Source organism: Manis javanica, chromosome X (assembly GCF_040802235.1).
Source record: "Manis javanica isolate MJ-LG chromosome X, MJ_LKY, whole genome shotgun sequence".
Lineage (NCBI taxonomy): Eukaryota > Metazoa > Chordata > Mammalia > Pholidota > Manidae > Manis > Manis javanica.
Window position 1 is genome coordinate 19,263,184 of NC_133174.1, and position 20,122 is coordinate 19,283,305.

At 41.9% G+C, this 20,122-nt stretch overlaps 1 protein-coding gene and 1 non-coding gene across 2 annotated transcripts; one reads left to right on the top strand and one right to left on the bottom strand.

Annotated features, from left to right (window-relative positions):
* Positions 1-2,079: 2,079 nt before the first annotated feature.
* LOC108387945 (melanoma-associated antigen E1-like) lies at positions 2,080-19,678 on the top strand. Its single transcript, XM_073228033.1, has 6 exons — positions 2,080-2,151; positions 3,092-4,117; positions 16,929-16,999; positions 17,260-17,458; positions 17,948-19,022; positions 19,180-19,678. The coding sequence occupies exons 2-5, from the start codon at positions 3,096-3,098 to the stop codon at positions 18,981-18,983; spliced, it is 2,328 nt and encodes a 775-aa protein (XP_073084134.1). The 5' UTR covers positions 2,080-2,151; positions 3,092-3,095; the 3' UTR covers positions 18,984-19,022; positions 19,180-19,678.
* Positions 10,001-10,142, bottom strand: LOC140847548 (U8 small nucleolar RNA). Its single transcript, XR_012127609.1, has one exon. It is a non-coding gene; the product is annotated as a U8 small nucleolar RNA (small nucleolar RNA).
* Positions 19,679-20,122: the final 444 nt, after the last annotated feature.

Consider the following 20,122-nt stretch of genomic DNA (forward strand, 5'->3'; position numbering starts at 1 on the left):
ACATGAATGAACAGATTCCTGATATGAAGCCCATTAGGTCAGCCCTATACTGATTAAGTCTGTTAACTCAGAGGAAAGAGTGCCACAATGTAGTTTTTTGCAACTACATGAGTACAATCTAACATAGTAACCACTAGCCATGTCCACATTTCAATTTATAAAGTAAAAAAATAAAACTTAACAGCATGCTGACTGGAAGCTATACAAAAAGAACATAGAAACTGTATACCTTTAAAGAAAGGTAGTTTTTAATAAATTATTGTAGAATTTTCTGATTTCCAAAATCATAACCTATTCTAGGTACAAGTGATATGTCATGTGACAAAGACTAGGTAGGGTTTGAACATTAATTATTCCAATGCTGCTCATTAATCTTGATTACAAACAGATGAATTGTTCAACCAGTTATTAACTGGTTTAGTTCTCATGCAAGATTGTTTTGTTACCTAAATTACAAAATATATATGCAATTTTGGACTGAAGGGTTGTCTAATATTGATTAGACAAAGAGAAATTAGAGTTCTTTATCTCTCTAGGAAGTAAAATGGGGCAAGTATAAGGCTTACCTCAAAGGAAAAAAAAGGATAACAAAAGTTTCTGCCTATAAACATATTTCAACCAGTAATCTTAGAAGAATGACAAAATTAGAGAATTATAATTCAGCAATCCTTTATGGATTAATGGATGTCAGTGATGGCCCTTAATGACCGCCAGCATCACTACAAATGAAACAACAGACATTGTGACCCTCCTAGTAGTACGTTGTCACCTGTGAAGTGTTTTCGGCAAACAACAAAACAAATAAATAAATAAACCTTAATCTGAACAATCTTCTTTCTATATCTACTGAAGATTATTGATGCTGAGTGTCAGGTATAGTGATCTATTTCATTCTCTATTATGTTGTATATGGTGACAATTTCTATAATAAAATAATTTATTTAAATATCATGTCATTGAATTTGAAAATACAAGTAAAATGGAACAATTTTTAAGAAGATAAGAATAACTAAATAGGTCCCAATAGAAATAGAAAATTTTCATTGACAACACAAACTGAAACTGTACTTCTGCTACATTTTGCCCTCCAAATGTACCAGGACCAGCTAGGTTTAAAGGCTGTTACACCAGATAGTAAAGGAAAAGCTAATCATCATATTAAGTAAATGCTTTCAAATCATGCAGGGTAGGAAATTAGTCAACCACTTTAACAGGCTAGCTCTCCTTGATACAAAGGCCAGATGAGTGTGCACCAAGAAAAGTACACTTAAGTCAAGCTCACTCATGTGGACATAAATGTGAAATAAATCCATAGCATATCCAATAGAGCAGTGACTTAAATGAAGAAATAGGCTGTGACCAGTGAGTGCAAAGATCATACCACATTAGAAAAGACAGTGAACTGGAATTCACTATGTTAATAGATGGAGAAGAGAAAGCATTTGGTCATATGTATAAGTAAAGAAAAAAAACCTTTGATATAAATTCAACACTAGTTCTTGGTATTAACTTATAGCAAATTTAACTTGGAATGGAATTTCCATATTGTAGAATCAGTACCAAAGATATGTAAATGTGAAATGTTGGAAACATTCCCAATAAAGTCCACAACAGGATGCACAGGCATTGGTACAAATTCACCTGTTCAAATCTGGACTGGACGGCATAGCCAGTATTCAGCTATACACAGGAATACCAGAATAAAATTATGAATAATGAAATGAATGAAATAATATGACCCTCTAATTGAAGACTCCAAAGGAATTGGCTGCCAAATATTTAAATGTGTAAGAAACTTCAGGAAGCTGGTGCAGATAGTCATTGTAGTAAAATCAGGATGTCAGCCACACAAAATAAATAATTAGAATATGTAATGGAACATATACCATTCAAAAAAGCAGCAATATATCCAAAATATACCTATAAAGAGAACGAACAAATATGTGCATGATCTTTATGAAAGCAAGCATTTAAAAAATTACTGATAGACTTAATGGAAGTCTCAAATAGAGTAATACACTGTTTATTAATAGTGAGCCAGAAATTGTGCAGATAGTAACTCTCCTTAAATTATTTACAGATTTGTCTTACCTGATGGGTTTGGCCTCTGGTCAGCAGAGATAGTGCAGAACCTGCATACAAGTCATCGAGGTAAGACACAGAGAGAGGACTGAAGGAAGAACCGACCCCAAAAGAAGGGTACACAAAGATACCCCCCCATGCTGCCCTCCAAGCTTGGTAGGTCCCAAGCATGTCTACGGGTTCAGGTCCCCCCTTACTTCATACTGGGGGTTCTAGGGAAATGAGAACCTTGGTCTGAGGTCCACTGACTCCACTTTCCAGAGGGAGGAGTGGCACTGTCAGGAGTCAGAAAAGAGTCATGTGCGAATTCTGCGTTAATATGCCCGTAGAGCAGAGGAGAAGGGAGGCCCAGAACATGCCTCCCCTACAACCACCCCCAACAGCAGCTACAATATTGGGAAGCCCCGTGGGTGTGGCCATAAGTAATCACAGGACTTCCATCTGCTGTGCCGGTTGGGTGCCCCACAGCGGCTGTTGTCTGAAGAGGTGTGACCTCAACTCAGTAGGCGTCATCTCAGGATTAGACAAGTATCAAGCTGTGTAACTTTCGCTGTAACTGAAGGGTCATAATCCCACGGGAAAGTAGGGGGCTCCGCAGAGCCCCAGCCTATCCCAGCACGCCCCACCCCCACTCTCAACTGTCTGGGATTCAAACATGCAGATAACCCTAACACCCATCACTTCTGCCTAGGGGATTGGTGAGGGTTGATGCTTTAGTCTGAAGGGGTACCTTCTAATTCAGCAGAGGGTGGAGTCAAAGGACTCTCGTTAGAGTTATATCTGAGGTGACAAGCCCCTACAGAACAGAAGAAGTCCACAGAGTTCCATTTGCACCTGTTTTGAGGGTTCCTAAAACCGTACTCTTAAGGGAACCAGCAGCGGTTGCGTTTCTTAGAGGCAAGGTAGAATCTCCCTACTGAGGTAGTGCATGCCATCTCTTCCTCCGTCTTTTAGGGTGACCTTGTCATCAATCTGATTGTGTGCACTTGTGCCTGTTGTCCTTGACTAGAATCATGCCTCGTGGTCAGAAGAGTAAGCTCCGTGCCCGTGTGAAACGCCACCTGGCCAGGATGGAAAGCCAGAGTACAGAGGGTGCTCAGGCCACTGCTGCAGCAGCTGGAGACGCCCCCTCCTCTGCCAGTCCTCCCTCTGAGCGAAGATCTCAGAATGTGCCTGCTGCTGAGACACCTAGCACTCCTAGGGCTTCTCACAAAACTAGTGCTGCAGCTGCTACATGTGCCAAGTCACATAATGATGCCAATAGCCAAAATAAGCGAAGCTCAAGATCCTCACAGGGCGTTGAGGACTTCGAAAGAGGTCCGTTATACACCACTGTCGTTTCGTTGGTGCAGTACCTAATGCACAAGTATCAGAAAAAGGAGCCAATTACAAAGTCAGACATGCTCAAGCATGTCATCAAAAAGCACAAGCATCATTTCAATGAGATCTTCAAGAGAGCCTCTGAGTACATGGAAGTGGCCTTTGGTGTTGATTTGAAGGAGGTGGATCCCATCAGGCACTGCTATGTCTTTATCAACAAACTAGACACCACCTACGATGATCCGACCAACGATGAAGAGAAGATGCCCAAGACCGGCCTCCTGATGATGGTGCTGGGTGTGGTCTTCATGAAAGGTAACTGTGCCCGGGAAGAAGACATCTGGGAAGTGCTGAATATAATGGGTGTCTATGCTGATAAGCAGCATTTCATCTATGGGGATCCTAAGAAGCTTGTCACCGAAGATTTCGTGCAGCAGAAGTACCTGGAGTGCCGCCAGGTAGCCGGCAGTGAACCTCCCTGTTATGAGTTCCTGTGGGGCCCTAGGGCCCACGCCGAAACCAGCAAGATGAGGATGTTGGAATTTCTAGCCAAACTGCACGATACCGTGCCGAAAGCCTTTCCATCCTGGTATGAAGACGCTTTGCAAGATGAAGAAGAGAGGGCCCAAGCCAGAGCTGCAGCCAAGGCTGCAGCCAGGGCTCGCATTGCTGCCAGGGCCAGCGCACGTGCCACAGCCTTGGTTACCAACCCCTCCCAACACTAAGAAAAGTCTGAGGTTCTTTCTTCACCTTTTGTTTGAAAGGTGTGTCAGCAATCTAACAGGGGAGGGTGGGGTGGAGGGGCGGGCTGTGTGAGCCTGGGTGGGTGGGAAGGCTGTGGAGGGGGCGGAGGGGGCTGGACAAGCGTCTTTGTGCTCCTGTTTTGTATCTGTAACTTGTAACTTTACTATTTTTTTTTTTTTTTAGGTTTTATTGAAGCTGAAGCAGATTTTTTTCTTTGTGGGAGGAAAAAGCAGTCAATATTCTAAGTAGTGATGGTCAGGGTGTGTCCGGAGGGAACACAGGAATATCATCTTTCTGTTTCTGTTCTATATGTTAAATTTAGACTTTTGACTTTATCCTTTTTTTCCTTCCTTCCTTCCTTCCTTCCTTCCTTCCTTCCTTCCTTCCTTCCTTCCTTCCTTCCTTCCTTCCTTCCTTCCTTCCTCCCTCCCTCCCTCCCTCCCTCCCTCCCTCCCTCCCTCCTTCCTTCCTTCCTTCCTTCTTTCTTTCTTTCTTTCTTTCTTTCTTTCTTTCTTTCTTTCTTTCTTTCTTTCTTTCTTTCTTTCTTTCTTTCTTTCTTTCTCTTTCTTGCCTTTTGTTATTTTTCAGATGTTTCTTTAATAGAAAGTTTAAATAATTTCAGAATCTACGCTTATTAATGATTTTGGTTGCATAGTTCTTCTGTTCAATAGATTTCAGATAAGGTGTGTATTATTTTGCAAGTCAACCTGGGAAACATTTCATGTTTAATGAACGAGAACAACAAAACATGACCTTGTAATAGGCATTTCCTTAGAAATGTGCCAAAAAAAAAAAAAGCAGTAATATTATTGGGATCAAAAAATAGAAGGCAAAGAAGAAAAAGTTGTTCAGTTCCTGGTTTCCCGTATCCATTTTAGTCTGTTCTGTAAAAATAAAAGATACATACCTGAATTTGCTTAGCTTATTAGAGAACATAGGAAAAACAAAATGTTTTGAGAGAAATAAAATATTTGAAAGCAAGAATTCATGCTCTCTGGCTCATTCATTTCCCAAATATCAATTGAACATCTGCTCTTTGAAAGTCACTGTTTTAGAAGTGGAGAAACTAGCATATGAAACACCTCTGCCCTTAGAATTTTAGCCTCAAGGAGCGGTAATCATAGAGGAACGATGGCGAAATAATCTGTAAGACATACAGGACAAATGAGAAGGAGTAGGGCAGTAAGGCGGCAGGGGGAAGGTTAGGAGAAGTGGGATGGGGAGGGTGTGGGGCTGAAAACAATAAGGAACACTTTCTCTGGGTAAAAGCAAAATGGGTGAGGGCAAAACTGCAATATTCCAGAATCTCTCACCTGGCCTTGTGCATCTCCATATCAATAGGTGTTTCCAAGGGGTAGAGAGAAGTAGCACATCTCCATATCAGTAGGTAATTACAAGGGGGAGGCGGGCATAATTGGACCAGAGAGGTTGGGTGGGGGCCCTTTTTGCAGCAGAGTCAGGAGAGACAGGGGTGAGCAGAAGTGAACAACTGCTTGTAAGCAATAAAGGGGTTTCTCCCACTTTATTTCTCCCTTTGACTGATTTCAGTTCAAAGGCATTTTGCCTTGGGCTGAGAAAATATTTCCCCCTCACCAGAGTTACTGTGGGTTTGGGGATACCACCCCCTCCTCAGTGGGATATCCTATGACTGCAAGCTGGTGGTGGGCTCAGTGAGGCTGTGCTGCTGGTCAGCAGGGGCCACATATACAGATGGTGCTCCTTAGTGTTGAAAGACAAAACACTGGAAGTTAAACCTGCTCTTAAGAGTTCCTTATTTTTTTAATCAGGTATACAACATAGTGATTCGACAATTGTATACATGCTGAATCGCTCACCACAGTAAGTGTGGTTACCCTCTGAGAGTTACTTAATATCATCGGTGAAGCAGAGGAAAACGTGCTCCTGTGGCAGAAACGATAGGTGTCCTGCACTCCTTTTCACATGCAGTTGAACACAGAGCACGATCTAGATGTTTTACATACTACATCTTTAAGGAATTTCTAAAATAAGGGTGGTCCTCCCTTGAGGTGGGATGCTGAGAAGCTACCAGGTTGGCTCTCTCTGTCCTGAACTTGGTAGGAGAATGAGGTCTCAGTGCATTAAAAGGGCATTTTAATCAGGTTATCTGGAGTGTAATTCTGTAAACTCTTAAGGGACAGCTCCAGATTTGGTGCCTATAGAATGAATGAAAATAGGGGTGGTGTGACAGTAGGGGCACCTGGGAGGGAAGTTGTTAATCCTTGAGACAAATTCTAGGACCTCTGAGTGGCTCTCAACTGGGGAAAACTGGCCTACACTCAAATTAAGTAACTTATCCTCAGAAAGGAGAAAACATATTTAGTTTCATCTGCTAATCTAATCAGCATTATGGCCTAATATGGTATTGTTTGTCATAGAAAGCTGCATATTCTGTGACATCTCCAGAGTTCATAAAAAATAAATCTCCTCAGAGCTAGAGGGTAGTGTCCTATACAGTAAAATAAAACTACCATGCATTAAAGACCTAACATGCTCCAGTTATTCTGCCAAGTGCTCCGTATCTATCATACGTCTTCCAGCAGTCTGATGAGATAGGGCTTATCAGACATACTTTGTAGATGAAGAAATTGTAGTTTTCTCAGGTGCACATGGCTGGTAAATGTCAGAGCTGGGACTAGACCCCTGGCCCAAAGTTCTCTGGAGCTCTCACTTTTCCACTTTTCCAGCCTGAGGCACACTATTCCTTTCACTACTCCAAGATGCATCCGGAACTACTGAAAAACAAGGGGTTCTTGCCACAGTGCTTAAAGAAGTCCTGGTGGAGGAAGGAGAATCGGAGAATAAATCTCCCCTTGGGGATTGTCTTTGGGCTGCACTTACTACGATGCTGCTGCCTGTCACCCCATGGTTCCCTGGCTTCTCACTTTGCCTGGGTGCCAGCCCAAGTCCCGCACCACCACTGTTCTGCCACACAGCTCTGTTCCCTGGGACCTCCCCAGTGTGCCCTCCTGTCCAAATTGGAACCTCCTCTGCTTACCAGCTCTTCACTGTGTCCTCGGGAGGCTGCACCCCACTTCCTGTGATGCAGGCACTCCAGAATGCACTGGCTCCCCCCGCTAGTTAAAGCCTTCCAACTCTCTACAGGTGTCCCTTGGAGGTCCCATCCCTCAGGGGCACCACAGACAGTTAACTTTAGGTACCTTAACTGAAGTTTTTATTACTACAGCTCCACCCTCCACTGTAGGTTATCTGGAGCTTAATTCTCTACAACAGTCTCAGAGTGTATTGCAAATGAGCTGCTGACTAGCGTCTTACTGTTACAGAACATGCTGGCTCTTGGGATGTAATGGGTGTTAGGTTTTGTAAACAACGCAGGCATTGTCAGTAGGATTTTAAAGGGGTGCCTAAGTAGAGACTAGCCACTGAACACATACCCCAGTGAGTGAGCTTACCTAGGTGGGCAGTAACCAAAGCTACTTTTGGAGATGAGGGAAGATCATGGCAGTCACTGTGCAGCAAACATGTATGGAGGCTGAATTCCTCAGAACCTTGAGTTCTTCTCAGAGGGGGACAAATGTTTTACTGGCAGACATGCTTTCTTTGAACAGCAAAGATGAAAATAATTCACCACTCCTCTCAGGTGTCTTATCCCAGTCCTTGCCCCAGAGGAAAGTCATGGTTTGTGTTGTGTCTATTGGCACCTGTAACAGCTTCCTACGTGCTCAGTCATGCTGAGGGTTGCCCCAGACTCACAAGTTAAGGTTGTGACCATGCTTCAGTACAAGAACATTCTCATCCCTTGGAGACTCTGGAATTGATGCAAAAGGTGAGTGCAGAAAGGTGCTGTGGAGTGAACAAGGTGAGCCCTCCCTACTGAGGTTTTACAGGGTCTTTTTGAAAATTTGACGGGATCCTGTGTTTGAAAGCACCTCCCACGTACCAGGAGAAAAGAAAAAATGTTGGACAACTGCAGGGCAAATTTGGCCTCCTTAGAAATTTCACAAGGAATAGAGGGGGTTTTTTTCATACCAACTTTAAGAGTTGCTCTTTTATTGAGTATTTACTGTGAAACAGTTTATGGGAGAGACTGCAGCTGCTCATTCACATCCTGTCTTATGCTCCTTCCTGGGCTGCTGGGGAAATGCTCAGTCCACTTGTATTTAGGAAGGGTTATGTGACTACCACTGACACTGAAAAATGAGCAGCAACAATGTCACCTCCAGGCCAAGCTATTTGGGAACCAGTATGCCACCTCCACACTTTCTGTCCCATTCAGTGGCAAACACAGATGTCCCTTGTTAAGAAGTGGAACCACTTGATGGGAGTAGCCTGGACACCTGGGTCACCTGACAGGGGAGGCCGTGCCTACATGCATCACAGTTTATGTGTAGAAGATATGAACTTTTGTTCTTTTAAGCCTCTGCAGGTCTGCAGGTGCTGTCTGTTGCACCAGCTAGCACTGAGTTTATTTTATTCGTGCACAACTGCTAATTTTGTGGCTAGACATATTTAAATCTTTTGACTACAAAGGTAATAGTATATATTATACTGTTACATATATTCTTGCTGAAAAAAATTCTAACCGAATAAATTACAACCTCCCCCTTTCCTCAAAATACAGCTCCTCCCTCAAATTGATAACCACAGTGATCAATCTGATGTGTGTCCTTTCAAAGCTGATATGCAGCTTTTTCATATATATATGTGCTATAAAAATATACTGAATTTTTAACAGACTTGATTAACAATACACACATTGTTCTTGACCTTGTCACTTAATGAAGGGAATGCAGGACAGTTTCATGACACCACATATAGATCCACCACTTTCTTTTAACTACTCTAGAATTCTTCTGTTTTCTAAATAGGTTTATTGCGATATAATTGATATACAGAAAACTGCACATATTTAATCTCCACAATTTGATGACTTTGGATATATGTACATACCTGTGCAATCATCACCATGATCAAGGTGATAGACAGTCCATCACCTCTTATAGTCTCCTTTGTGTCCCTCTGGTTTTTTCTTTTGTGATAAAAACACATAACATGAGATCTACTCTCTTAAAAAATGTTTAAGTTCCTAACACAATGTTGTTAACTATAGGCACTATGCTGTAGAGCAGATCTCCAGAACTCATTCAGCCTGCAGAACTGAAACATGATACCAACTGACCAACTCCCCACTGCCCTGTACCCTGAGCGCCCAGTAACCACAGTTCTGTTCTCTGTTCCTATGAGTTTGATCATTTTAAGTGCCTCATTTAAGTGGAACCATGCAGTATTTGTCCTTCTCTGACTGGCTTACTTCACTTCATATAATGTCATTCAGTTTCATCCATGTTGTTGCAAGTGGCAGGACTTTCTCTTTTAAGGCTGAATACTATATCACTGTGTGTGTGTGTGTGTGTGTGTGTGTGTGTGTGTGTGTGTGTGTGTGTGTGTGTGTGTGTCACATTTTATTAATCTATTTATCTTGGATGGACATTTAGGCTGTTTCCACAACTTGGCTATTGTAAATAGTGCTGCAAAGGACATGAGAATACACACATTACTTTGAGACACTGATTTCCATTCTTTTGAGTATATTCCCGGAAATGAGATTGCTAGATCACATCGTAGTTCAATTATTCGAGGAACTCCCGTACTGTTTTCTATAGTGGCTGCACCATCTTACATTCCCACCAATAATAAACAAGTGCTCAACTTCCTCACATCCTTGCCAACACTTCTCATTTCTTTTGGTAATAACCATGCTAACTCATATGAGATGATATATCATTGTAGTTTTGATTCCCACTTCACTGATAATTACTGATGTGGGGCACCTTTTCACACGCCTTCTGGCTGTTTGAAGGGGAGATCATCAAAAATAAGACAGGAGCAATCAGGGCATTGCAAGTCTTCATTGCACAGAAATGTTAGTGGTGTATCAGAGGAACTCCAATTATCATGTTCCAATCTGCCCTCCACGCCCCAAATAAACACAAAGAAAAGGTAAGGATTATTGTATGTTTGTGTGATAATTAATTTAACCATTCTCCGCCTAATGGACAGTTTATTTCCCATTTGTTGCTATAACTAATGGGACTGAAACTGACATCTTTGAGCATGAAATCTTGGGCAAAGGTTTTTTCTCATAGGAAAGACAAACCAAAGTGCAAATTTCATTAAAGTGGGCAGAATGTGAAGACTGAAAATTTTTACAAATATTGCTGAACTATTCTTCCAAAACTGCCATACCTATTCATAGTCTCTCAGATTAATGTGTATGAAGACTTCTATTCTCAAAGGCATCATATCATCATTCTTTTAGATTTTAGATTATGTCATTATTATTTTAATTTTTATTTCCTGTTCTCAAATAGGTTGAGAATAAAATTCAATTAATCCCTTACCCATATAGAGCTGGATTTCTGCATTAATGTCTTCAGCACCCAGATTTTTCTAGGAATACTTAACATCCTGAAATATCAGCAAAATATCCCTCCTTTACTTGAAAAAGCAAGGACTTGATCAGAATGATCATTTGCTGGGCAATGGAGACAGGCAGGGACACCCTTAGGTACTGAAGATCTGAGGTCAGAGCAAGTGTCAGAGTCCATGGGAGACATTGCATGCGAAACTTCATCCAGACAGCCCAGGGCAGGCTGGCACTTGGCACCCGGATCTGGAGTGTAGCGTAGGGTAAAGAAGGGACCATAGGAGAGTAGAATCTGGAATGCAGAATCTGGATGGAAGGCCAAGACAATTTCTGTTAATAGGCTGGGGAATCTGTGCATTACCAATGCCTAGAAGTTGTGGGCAGGTCTACTGGGGGAAAGAGCTAGAGGCATGCCAAACACCTCACCTTACCTTGCAATTGTCCTTGCATACTGTCAGGGGGACTATACATAGCTTTTCTGCATATCACCCAGTGATTTCTTGCCTCTTCCGGTGGTTCACAGTCTCATCAGCGTTCCTGCTTAGGAACTGCGTTGATGGCTGCTGGAGACTGGTATTTCTACGCTGTTTATAATGCCCTCTTCCACAGAGTTTGAGGCAATATGAGTGGGCAGGCTGGGTAAGTGACAACAATTGAGACAAGCCAGGAGTACCAGTGAGCACTAGAAAGATCCCTACAACTGCAAGGAGGGGGAAACTGAGGGGGGCTGTCCTGCGGCCAGGTACCTCAGCGATGCTGCAGAAAAAGGGCTGAGTGTGGACATGTCTAGAAAAAAATGATCCAGAAGGTATGTCCAACTCAGACTATCCTCCATGGTTCCTGAGTTCTTGGCACACTAGAGGGCAGATGTCCTGTGGCTGTGTTTGGTGACCTATGCTGCTATCAGATATTTCCCAGGGTAGGAGGTTGACTGGAAATGCAGACATTTGCAGGGTGGACGGAGAACCTGTGGAGATGACACACTTTCTTATTAAATTGACTGGATGGCAGGGATGTGTGGTGTCCAGAGCCCTATCTTTATTATTGTAAAAATCAGACTTGATGGACTTGAAAAAAATATTCTGAACCAGCCATTCCCAAAGTTATCACATGATCTGTAGTACAATATATATCACTATTCACTATGGGATGTTACTATAGAGTATGTAGAAGATTAGTGTTTCTAAGACGGTCACATACATTGCATAAGTGGCAACTGAGTGAGACTAATCACGGTGAAGGAGATAAGAAATGTGGTTTATTTCCTTGTATTAAATATTTAAAGAAGTTGGCATATTCTCCCTTTAGCAGATTTTTTCCCTAGCTTTTATTTTTGGCTACTGCTTTATCTTTTCTGCCATATTTATTGTTTATATGTTGTTATCATATTTGTGTGGCAGATTACTCCTTTCCAAATGAATTAATATCACTTCACTTGAAATTCCATTTATATTACTTAGGCATTTCCTACAGAATCTAAAATTCTTTTCTGTTTTTAGTAAGCACCAGTGACAAACAATAAATACTTACAATAGGTTAATCCAATAATCTCTTAACAATCGTCAAGTACAGAGGCATTCTGGAGGTGAGCCATCGCTGAGGCACAGATGTCCTGGTTCCAGTATATGTTCCATGCATCACTCCTTCCTTTATTGTATGACCATTCGTATACCTTTGAGAAGACTAGGATGTAAGAGTATCTCATTACTTCTTACACTTAAAGTTACTGTGATGGAAAGAAGAATGAATGAATTGTAAACCCTGTTAATTTCCATTTTGTACTCTGAAGACGTACACATAGGCACTCATTCATTACTGCATACTCTACTCATGGCATAGTGCTTGGCCTTATATATGTACTTGTTAAATAAGTGGTAAGCAGGAAGTCATTCATGAGTTGATGAAACAATATGAAGACATTAGTGATGAAACAACAGACACAGTGAAGGCCAATGTCTGAATGCAGACTTTCAGTTTGGGAATTAGAGGTCTGAATCTTGCCTACTATGGCAGATATCCCAGTGGCGCAGCTGTCTGATGGATGCTGACCGGCCACTAGGCACAACTGTTTCAAAGACGGTAAAAGGAAAACCCAAAGCATTGGAGGCTCTAACACCTTTCATTCTAACATTTAGTACTGTACACACAACTTGGGGGTTCCAGCTATTGTTATGGTAAAGAATTCTGTAATCATTTATATTTTTAGATGTGATAGGCAGAATTGTAAGACTGCCCCCAATGGCTCCCACCTTTATAGTCCCCTCCCACTGAGCACAGGAGGCACCTGTGAATATGATGGGCTATCACTCCCACGATTAAGTTATGTTATATGACAACAGTTGACTTTAAGAAACGTAGATTATCCTTGGGGGACCGGACCGAATCAGGTGAGCCCTTAAAAGGGTCCACCTTCCCGGTGAAAGGGATTCAAAGTGCTGGGGATTCTACATGAGGGAGAGTCTCCCCGGCTGGGTTTGACAGTGGAGAGGATCGCAGCACAAGGAATACAGTCAACTTCTAGGAGCTAAGAGTGGTCCCTGTCTGACAGCCAGCAGGGAAATGGAGGCCTCAGTCCTATAATCACAAGCAACTCAATTCTACTAAAAAGCTGAGTACTTGAAGTGGAGCCTCGTCTAGAGCCTCCTGAGAAAAACGCTGCCCAGCCAACAAGACACCTTGAGAGGGAGGACCTGAGCAGAGAACATAAAGGAGCCACCCCTGAACTACTGGCAGAACTCTAAGGTAATAGACACATGTTGCTTGCAACCATAACTTCTTATGCAGCAATGGAAAACGAAGGAGCCAGATTTCTCAAAGGATGGATCAAGACTGATTTTTAGGACTCTCTCCAAGTTTCATTCTGGTAACCATTTCTAAACAACCAGTAACATGTAAAGTTCACAAAGCATTTTCTCATGTATACTTTTATTTAATCATCTCACCAACTGAATAAAAAGAATATCCTTATTCTCCATTCTAAATTTCTTCTCCATTTTAAATTTCCCTTTTTTTTAGGAGTCTCGTATAGGGTAGACTCATTGCTCGAGATCACCAAGGTAGGCAATGAAATGACGTCTAAAATTTAAGGTAAGGCAAGGGATAATTACCCAGCAATGCTCCTAAAAGCGTGAGGCCAGGATCAGTCTTAAACACTAAAGACTCACCAGGACTGCGACTAGGGTGAAGCAAGTGAGGCATTCACCTTAAGCCCCAAATTTAAGGTAAGGGGTGGACGGAAAGGTCTTAGTCATCAAGATAAATTATGTTTTAAGTCAGTATTTTAAAAGAGTATAAATTAGTGCCAAAAATTGAGGAAGAGAAGTACCACACTTTTAAATAGAGACACCATCCATGGACCAAAAATGAGGTTAGACTAGCGAGGAACTCACTGTCAGGGCCATGCAAGTGTAGGGTCAGATCCTGTCTTAATTTACAAATGGGATATTTTCTTCCTTTCCCACTCACCTTAGTTCTGGCCCTGACTCAGTGACCTTTGACAGTTCCTTATCTTTCATTTACTAGGAGGTATTAACATATGCTCTTACCTCTGAAATACACTTTCTACTTAGTTATTTTGGTTGCCTGGCAAGTCATAAAGTTATGTGTTCCAAAATATAGTTCTCTTGATCTGACAAACTGGCTATATTGATTTGAGTATGATGATAATAGGTCCTGGGCGCAGTGAAGACAGTGCATCCATTCCTTTAAAATGGCCTTGATCACTAATTGGTCCTCTTTCTCCTTAATATCATTATCTTGGCTGGAGCTCATGTCTGAGGGAACGGGAAGCCTTCAGAAATCCAGTCTTTCAATGGCAATGTGGCCATTGAGGTGGTTGAAATGGTATTGGAAACAGCAGGTTTAAGGCTGGACAGTTTGTACAAGTTGGACTGGAGCAGAAAGTGGAGGTGAACAAGGTCGTCAGCCACTGAAAGGCTAAAGGTGTCAGAGGCCAAATCACTCCCGATGACCTCTCCCTGAGTGGTCCACTGAGGGAGAAGGAGGATAGGTGGAGGGACCAGGGAGGTAGTACCAATAGTTGAATGGTAACAAACCGGGTTTATAACCTATGGCTCCTTAACCAATTTGAGTGTCTCTGCTGTACAACATTCTCTACTGCCAGGCTTATTAATCTAGAAACATGTCCGAAAAGTTACTTATTCAAAATGTAAATACTCATTCAAAAATCTAAATATTCAATTTACTGACAAGTGAATTGAGAAGATGGAAAATCTATGTTAACAAATTGAGACACTGTAATAGCATATTTATTCAAACAAACCAGGTATTTTTGCACTGACCACATGAATGAACAGATTCCTGATATGAAGCCCATTAGGTCAGCCCTATACTGATTAAGTCTGTTAACCCAGAGGAAAGAGTGCCACAATGTAGTTTTTTGCAACTACCTGAGTACAATCTAACATAGTAACCACTAGCCATGTCCACATTTCAATTTATAAAGTAAAAAAGTAAAACTCAATGGCATGCTGACTGGAAGCTATACAAAAAGAACATAGAAACTCTATACCTTCAAAGAAAGCCAGTTTTCAATAAATCATTGTAAAATTTTCTGTTTTCCAAAATCATAACCTATTCTAGGTACAAGTGATATGTCATGTGACAAAGACTAGGTAGGGTTTGAACATTAATTATTCCAATGCTGCTCATTAATCTTGATTACAAACAGATGAATTGTTCAACCAGTTATTAACTGGTTTAGTTCTCATGCAAGATTGTTTTGTTACCTAAATTACAAAAAATATATGCAATTTTGGACTGAAGGGTTATCTAATATTGATTAGACAAAGAGAGATTAGAGTTCTTTATCTCTCTAGGCAGTAAAATGGGGCAAGTATAAGGCTTACCTCAAGGGAAAAAAAAGGAGGATAACAAAAGTTTCTGCCTATAGATATATTTCAACCAATAATCTTAGAAGGAATGACAGAATTAGAGAATTATAATTCAGCAATCCTTTGTGGATTAATGGATGTCAGTGATGGCCCTTAATGACCGCCAGCATCACTACAAATGAAACAACAGACATTGTGACCCTCCTAGTAGTACGTTGTCACCTGTGAAGTGCTTTCGGCAAACAACAAAACCAACAAATAAATAAACCTTAATCTGAACAATCTTCTTTGTATATCTACTGAAGATTATTGATGCTGAGTGTCAGGTATAGTGATCTATTTCATTCTCTATTATGTTGTATATGGTGACAATTTCTATAATAAAATAATTTATTTAAATATGTCATTGAATTTGAAAACCCAAGTAAAATGGAACAATTTTTAAGAAGATATGAATAACTAAATAGGTCCCTATAGAAATAGAAAATTTTCATTGACAACACAAACTGAAACTGTACTTCTGCTACATTTTGCCCTCCAAATGTACCAGGACCAGCTAGGTTTAAAGGCTGTTACACCAGATAGTGAAGGAAAAGCTAATCATCATATTAAGTAAACGCTTTCAAATCATGCAGGGTAGGAAATTAGTCAACCACTTTAACAGGCTAGCTCTCCTTGATACAAAGGCCAGATGAGTGTGCACCAAGAAAAGTACACTTAAGTCAAGCTCACTCATATGGACATAAATGTGAAATAAATCCATAGCATATCCAATAGAGCAGTGACTTAAATGAAGAAATAGGCTGTGACCAGTGAGTGCAAAGATCATGTCACATTAGAAAAGACAGTGAACTGGAATTCACTATGTTAATAGATGGAGAAGAGAAAGCATTTGGTCATGTGTAGTGGTAAAGAAAAAAAACCTTTGATGCAAATTCAACACTTGTTCATGGTATTAACTTATAGCAAATTTAACTTGGAATGGAATTTCCATATTGTAGAATCAGTACCAAAGATATGTAAATGTGAAATGTTGGAAACATTCCCAATAAAGTCCACAACAGGATGCACAGGCATTGTACAAATTCAACTGTTCAAACCTGGACTGGATGGCATAGCCAGTATTCAGCTATACACAGGAATACCAGAATAAAATTATGAATAATGAAATGAATGAGATAAAACGATTCTCTAATTGAAGACTCCAAAGAAATTGGCTGCCAAATATTTAAATGTGTAAGAAACTTTAGGAAGCTGGTGCAAATGATCATTATAGTAAAGTCAGGAGTCCAGCCACACAAAATAAATAATTAGAATATGTAATGGAAAATATACCTTTCAAAAAAGCAGCAATATCCAAAATATACCTATAAAGAGAACAAATATGTGCATGATCTTTATGAAAGCAAGCATTTTAAAAATTACTGATAGACTTAAAGGAAGTCTCAAATAGAGTAATACACTGTTTATTAATAGTGAGTCAGGTATTGTGCAGATAGTAAATCTCCTTAAATTATTTACAGATTTGTCTTACCTGACGGGTTTGGCCTCTGGTCAGCAGAGATAGTGCAGAACCTACGTACAAGTCATCGAGGTAAGACACACAGAGAGGACTGAAGGAAGAACCGACCCCAAAAGAAGGGTCCACAAAGATACTCCCCCATGCTGCCCTCCAAGCTTGGTAGGTCCCAAGCATGGCTACGGGTTCAGGTCCCCCCTTACTTCATACTGGGGGTTCTAGGGAAATGAGAACCTTGGTCTGAGGTCCACTGACTCCACTTTCCAGAGGGAGGAGTGGCCCTATCAGGAGTCAGAAAAGAGTCATGTACGAATTCTGCGTTAATATGCCCCTAGAGCAGAGGAGAAGGGAGGCCCAGAACATGCCTCCCCTACAACCACCCCCAACGGCAGCTACGACATTGGGAAGCCCAGTGGGCGTGGCCATAAGTAATCACAGCACTTCCATCTGCTGTGCCGTTTGGGTGCCCCGTAGCGGCTGTTGTCTGAAGAGGAGTGACCTCAACTCAGTAGGCGTCATCTCAGGATTAGACAGGTATCAAGCTTTGTAACTTTCGCTGTAACTGAAGGGTCATAATCCCACGGGGGGGGGGGAAAGTAGGGGGCTCCACAGAGCCCCAGCCTACCCTTGCATGCCCCACCCCCACTCTCAACTGTCAGTGACTCAAACATGCAGATAGCCCTAACAGCCCATCACTTCTGCCTAGGAGATATGTGAGGGTTGATGCTTTAGTCTGAAGGGGTACCTTCTAATTCAGCAGAGGGTGGAGTCAAAGGACTCTCGTTAGAGTTATATCTGAGGTGACAAGCCCGTACAGAACAGACGAGGTCCACAGAGTCCCATTAGCACCTGTTTTGAGGGTTCCTAAAACTGTACTCTTAAGGAACGAGCAGAGGTGGCGTTTCTTAGAGGCAAGGTAGAATCTCCCTACTGAGGTAGTGCATGCCATCTCTTCCTCCGTCTTTTAGGGTGACCTTGTCATCAATCTGATTGTGTGCACTTGTGCCTGTTGTCCTTGACTAGAATCATGCCTCGTGGTCAGAAGAGTAAGCTCCGTGCCCGTGAGAAACGCCACCTGGCCAGGATGGAAAGCCAGAGTACAGAGGGTGCTCAGGCCACTGCTGCAGCAGCTGGAGACGCCCCCTCCTCTGCCAGTCCTCCCTCTGAGCGAAGATCTCAGAATGTGCCTGCTGCTGAGACACCTAGCACTCCTAGGGCTTCTCACAAAACTAGTGCTGCAGCTGCTACATGTGCCAAGTCACATAATGATGCCAATAGCCAAAATAAGCGAAGCTCAAGATCCTCACAGGGCGTTGAGGACTTCGAAAGAGGTCCGTTATACACCACTGTCGTTTCGTTGGTGCAGTACCTAATGCACAAGTATCAGAAAAAGGAGCCAATTACAAAGTCAGACATGCTCAAGCATGTCATCAAAAATCACAAGCATCATTTCAATGAGATCTTCAAGAGAGCCTCTGAGCACATGGAGCTGGCCTTTGGTGTTGATTTGAAGGAGGTGGATCCCATCAGGCACTGCTACATCTTTGTCAACAAACTAGACACCACCTTCGATGATCCAACCAACGATGAAGAGAAGATGCCCACGACCAGCCTCCTGATGATGGTGCTGGGTGTGGTCTTCATGAAAGGTAACTGTGCCCGGGAAGAAGATATCTGGAACGTGCTGAATGTAATGGGTGTCTCTGTTGATAAGCAGCATTTCATCTATGGGGATCCCAAGAAGCTTGTCACCGAAGATTTCGTGCAGCAGAAGTACCTGGAGTGCCGCCAGGTAGCCGGCAGCGACCCTCCCTGTTATGAGTTCCTGTGGGGCGCCAGGGCCCACGCCGAAACCAGCAAGATGAAGGTGCTGGAATTTCTAGCCAAACTGCACGATACCGTGCCGAATGCCTTTCCATCCTGGTATGAAGAGGCTTTGCAAGATGAAGAAGAGAGGGCCCAAGCCAGAGCTGCAGCCAAGGCTGCAGCCAGGGCTCGCATTGCTGCCAGGGCCAGCGCACGTGCCACAGCCTTGGTTACCAACCCCTCCCAACACTAAGAAAAGTCTGAGGTTCTTTCTTCAGTTGTTGTTTGAAAGGTGTGTCAGCAATCTAACAGGGGAGGGTGGGGTGGGGGGGCGGGCTGTGTGAGCCTGGGTGGGAGGGAAGGCTGTGGAGGGGGCGGAGGGGGCTGGACAAGCGTCTTTGTGCTCCTGTTTTGTATCTCTAACTTGTAACTTTACTATTTTTTTTTAGGTTTTATTGAAGCTGAAGCAGATTTTTTTCTTTGTGGGAGGAAAAAGCAGTCAATATTCTAAGTAGTGATGGTCAGGGTGTGTCCGGAGGGAACACAGGAATATCATCTTTCTGTTTATGTTCTATATGGTAAATTTAGAATTCTTTCTGTCCCTCTTATCCTTCCTTCCTTTCTTTCTCTCTTTCTTGCCTTTTGTTGTATTTCAGATGTTTCTTTAATAGAAAGTTTAAATAATTTCAGAATCTACGCTTTTAATGATTTTGGTTGCATGTATTTTGCTGTTCAATAGATTTAAGATAAGGTGTTTTATTATTTTGCAAGTCACCCTGGGAAACGTTTCATATTTACTGAATGAGAACCACAAAACATGGCATTGTAATAGGCATTTCCTTAGAAATGAGCAAAAAAAAAAAAGCAGTAAAATTATTGGGATCAAAAAATAGAAGGCAAAGAAGAAAAAGTTGTTCAGTTCCTGGTTTCCCTTATCCATTTTAGTCTGTTCTGTAAAAATAAAAGATACAAACCTGGATTTGCTTAGCTTATTTGAGAATATAGGAAAAACAAAATATTTTGAGAGAAATAAAATATTTGAAAGCAAGAATTCATGCTCTCTGGCTCATTCATTTCCCAAATATCAATTGAACATCTGCTCTTTGAGGTCACTGTTTTAGAAGTGGAGAAACTAGCATATGAAACACCTCTGCCCTTAGAATTTTAGCCTCAAGGAGCGGTAATCATAGAGGAACGATGGCGAAATAATCTGTAAGACATACAGGACAAATGAGAAGGAGTAGGGCAGTAAGGCGGCAGGGGGAAGGTTAGGAGAAGTGGGATGGGGAGGGTGTGGGGCTGAAAACAATAAGGAACACTTTCTCTGGGTAAAAGCAGCATGGGTGAGGGTAAAATTGCAATATTTCCAGAATCTCTCACCTGGCTTTGTGC

What these genes read in the sequence shown, in the direction of transcription:
- LOC108387945 (XM_073228033.1), top strand. Translation starts at nt 3,096, where the DNA reads ATGCCTCGTGGTCAGAAGAGTAAGCTCCGTGCCCGTGTGAAACGCCAC. An exon ending in GCCTTGGTTACCAACCCCTC is followed by an intron (nt 4,118 to 16,928) that starts CCAACACTAAGA and finishes AATTATTTACAG; the next exon opens with ATTTGTCTTACCTGACGGGT. An exon ending in GTCATCTCAGGATTAGACAG is followed by an intron (nt 17,459 to 17,947) that starts GTATCAAGCTTT and finishes GTCCTTGACTAG; the next exon opens with AATCATGCCTCGTGGTCAGA.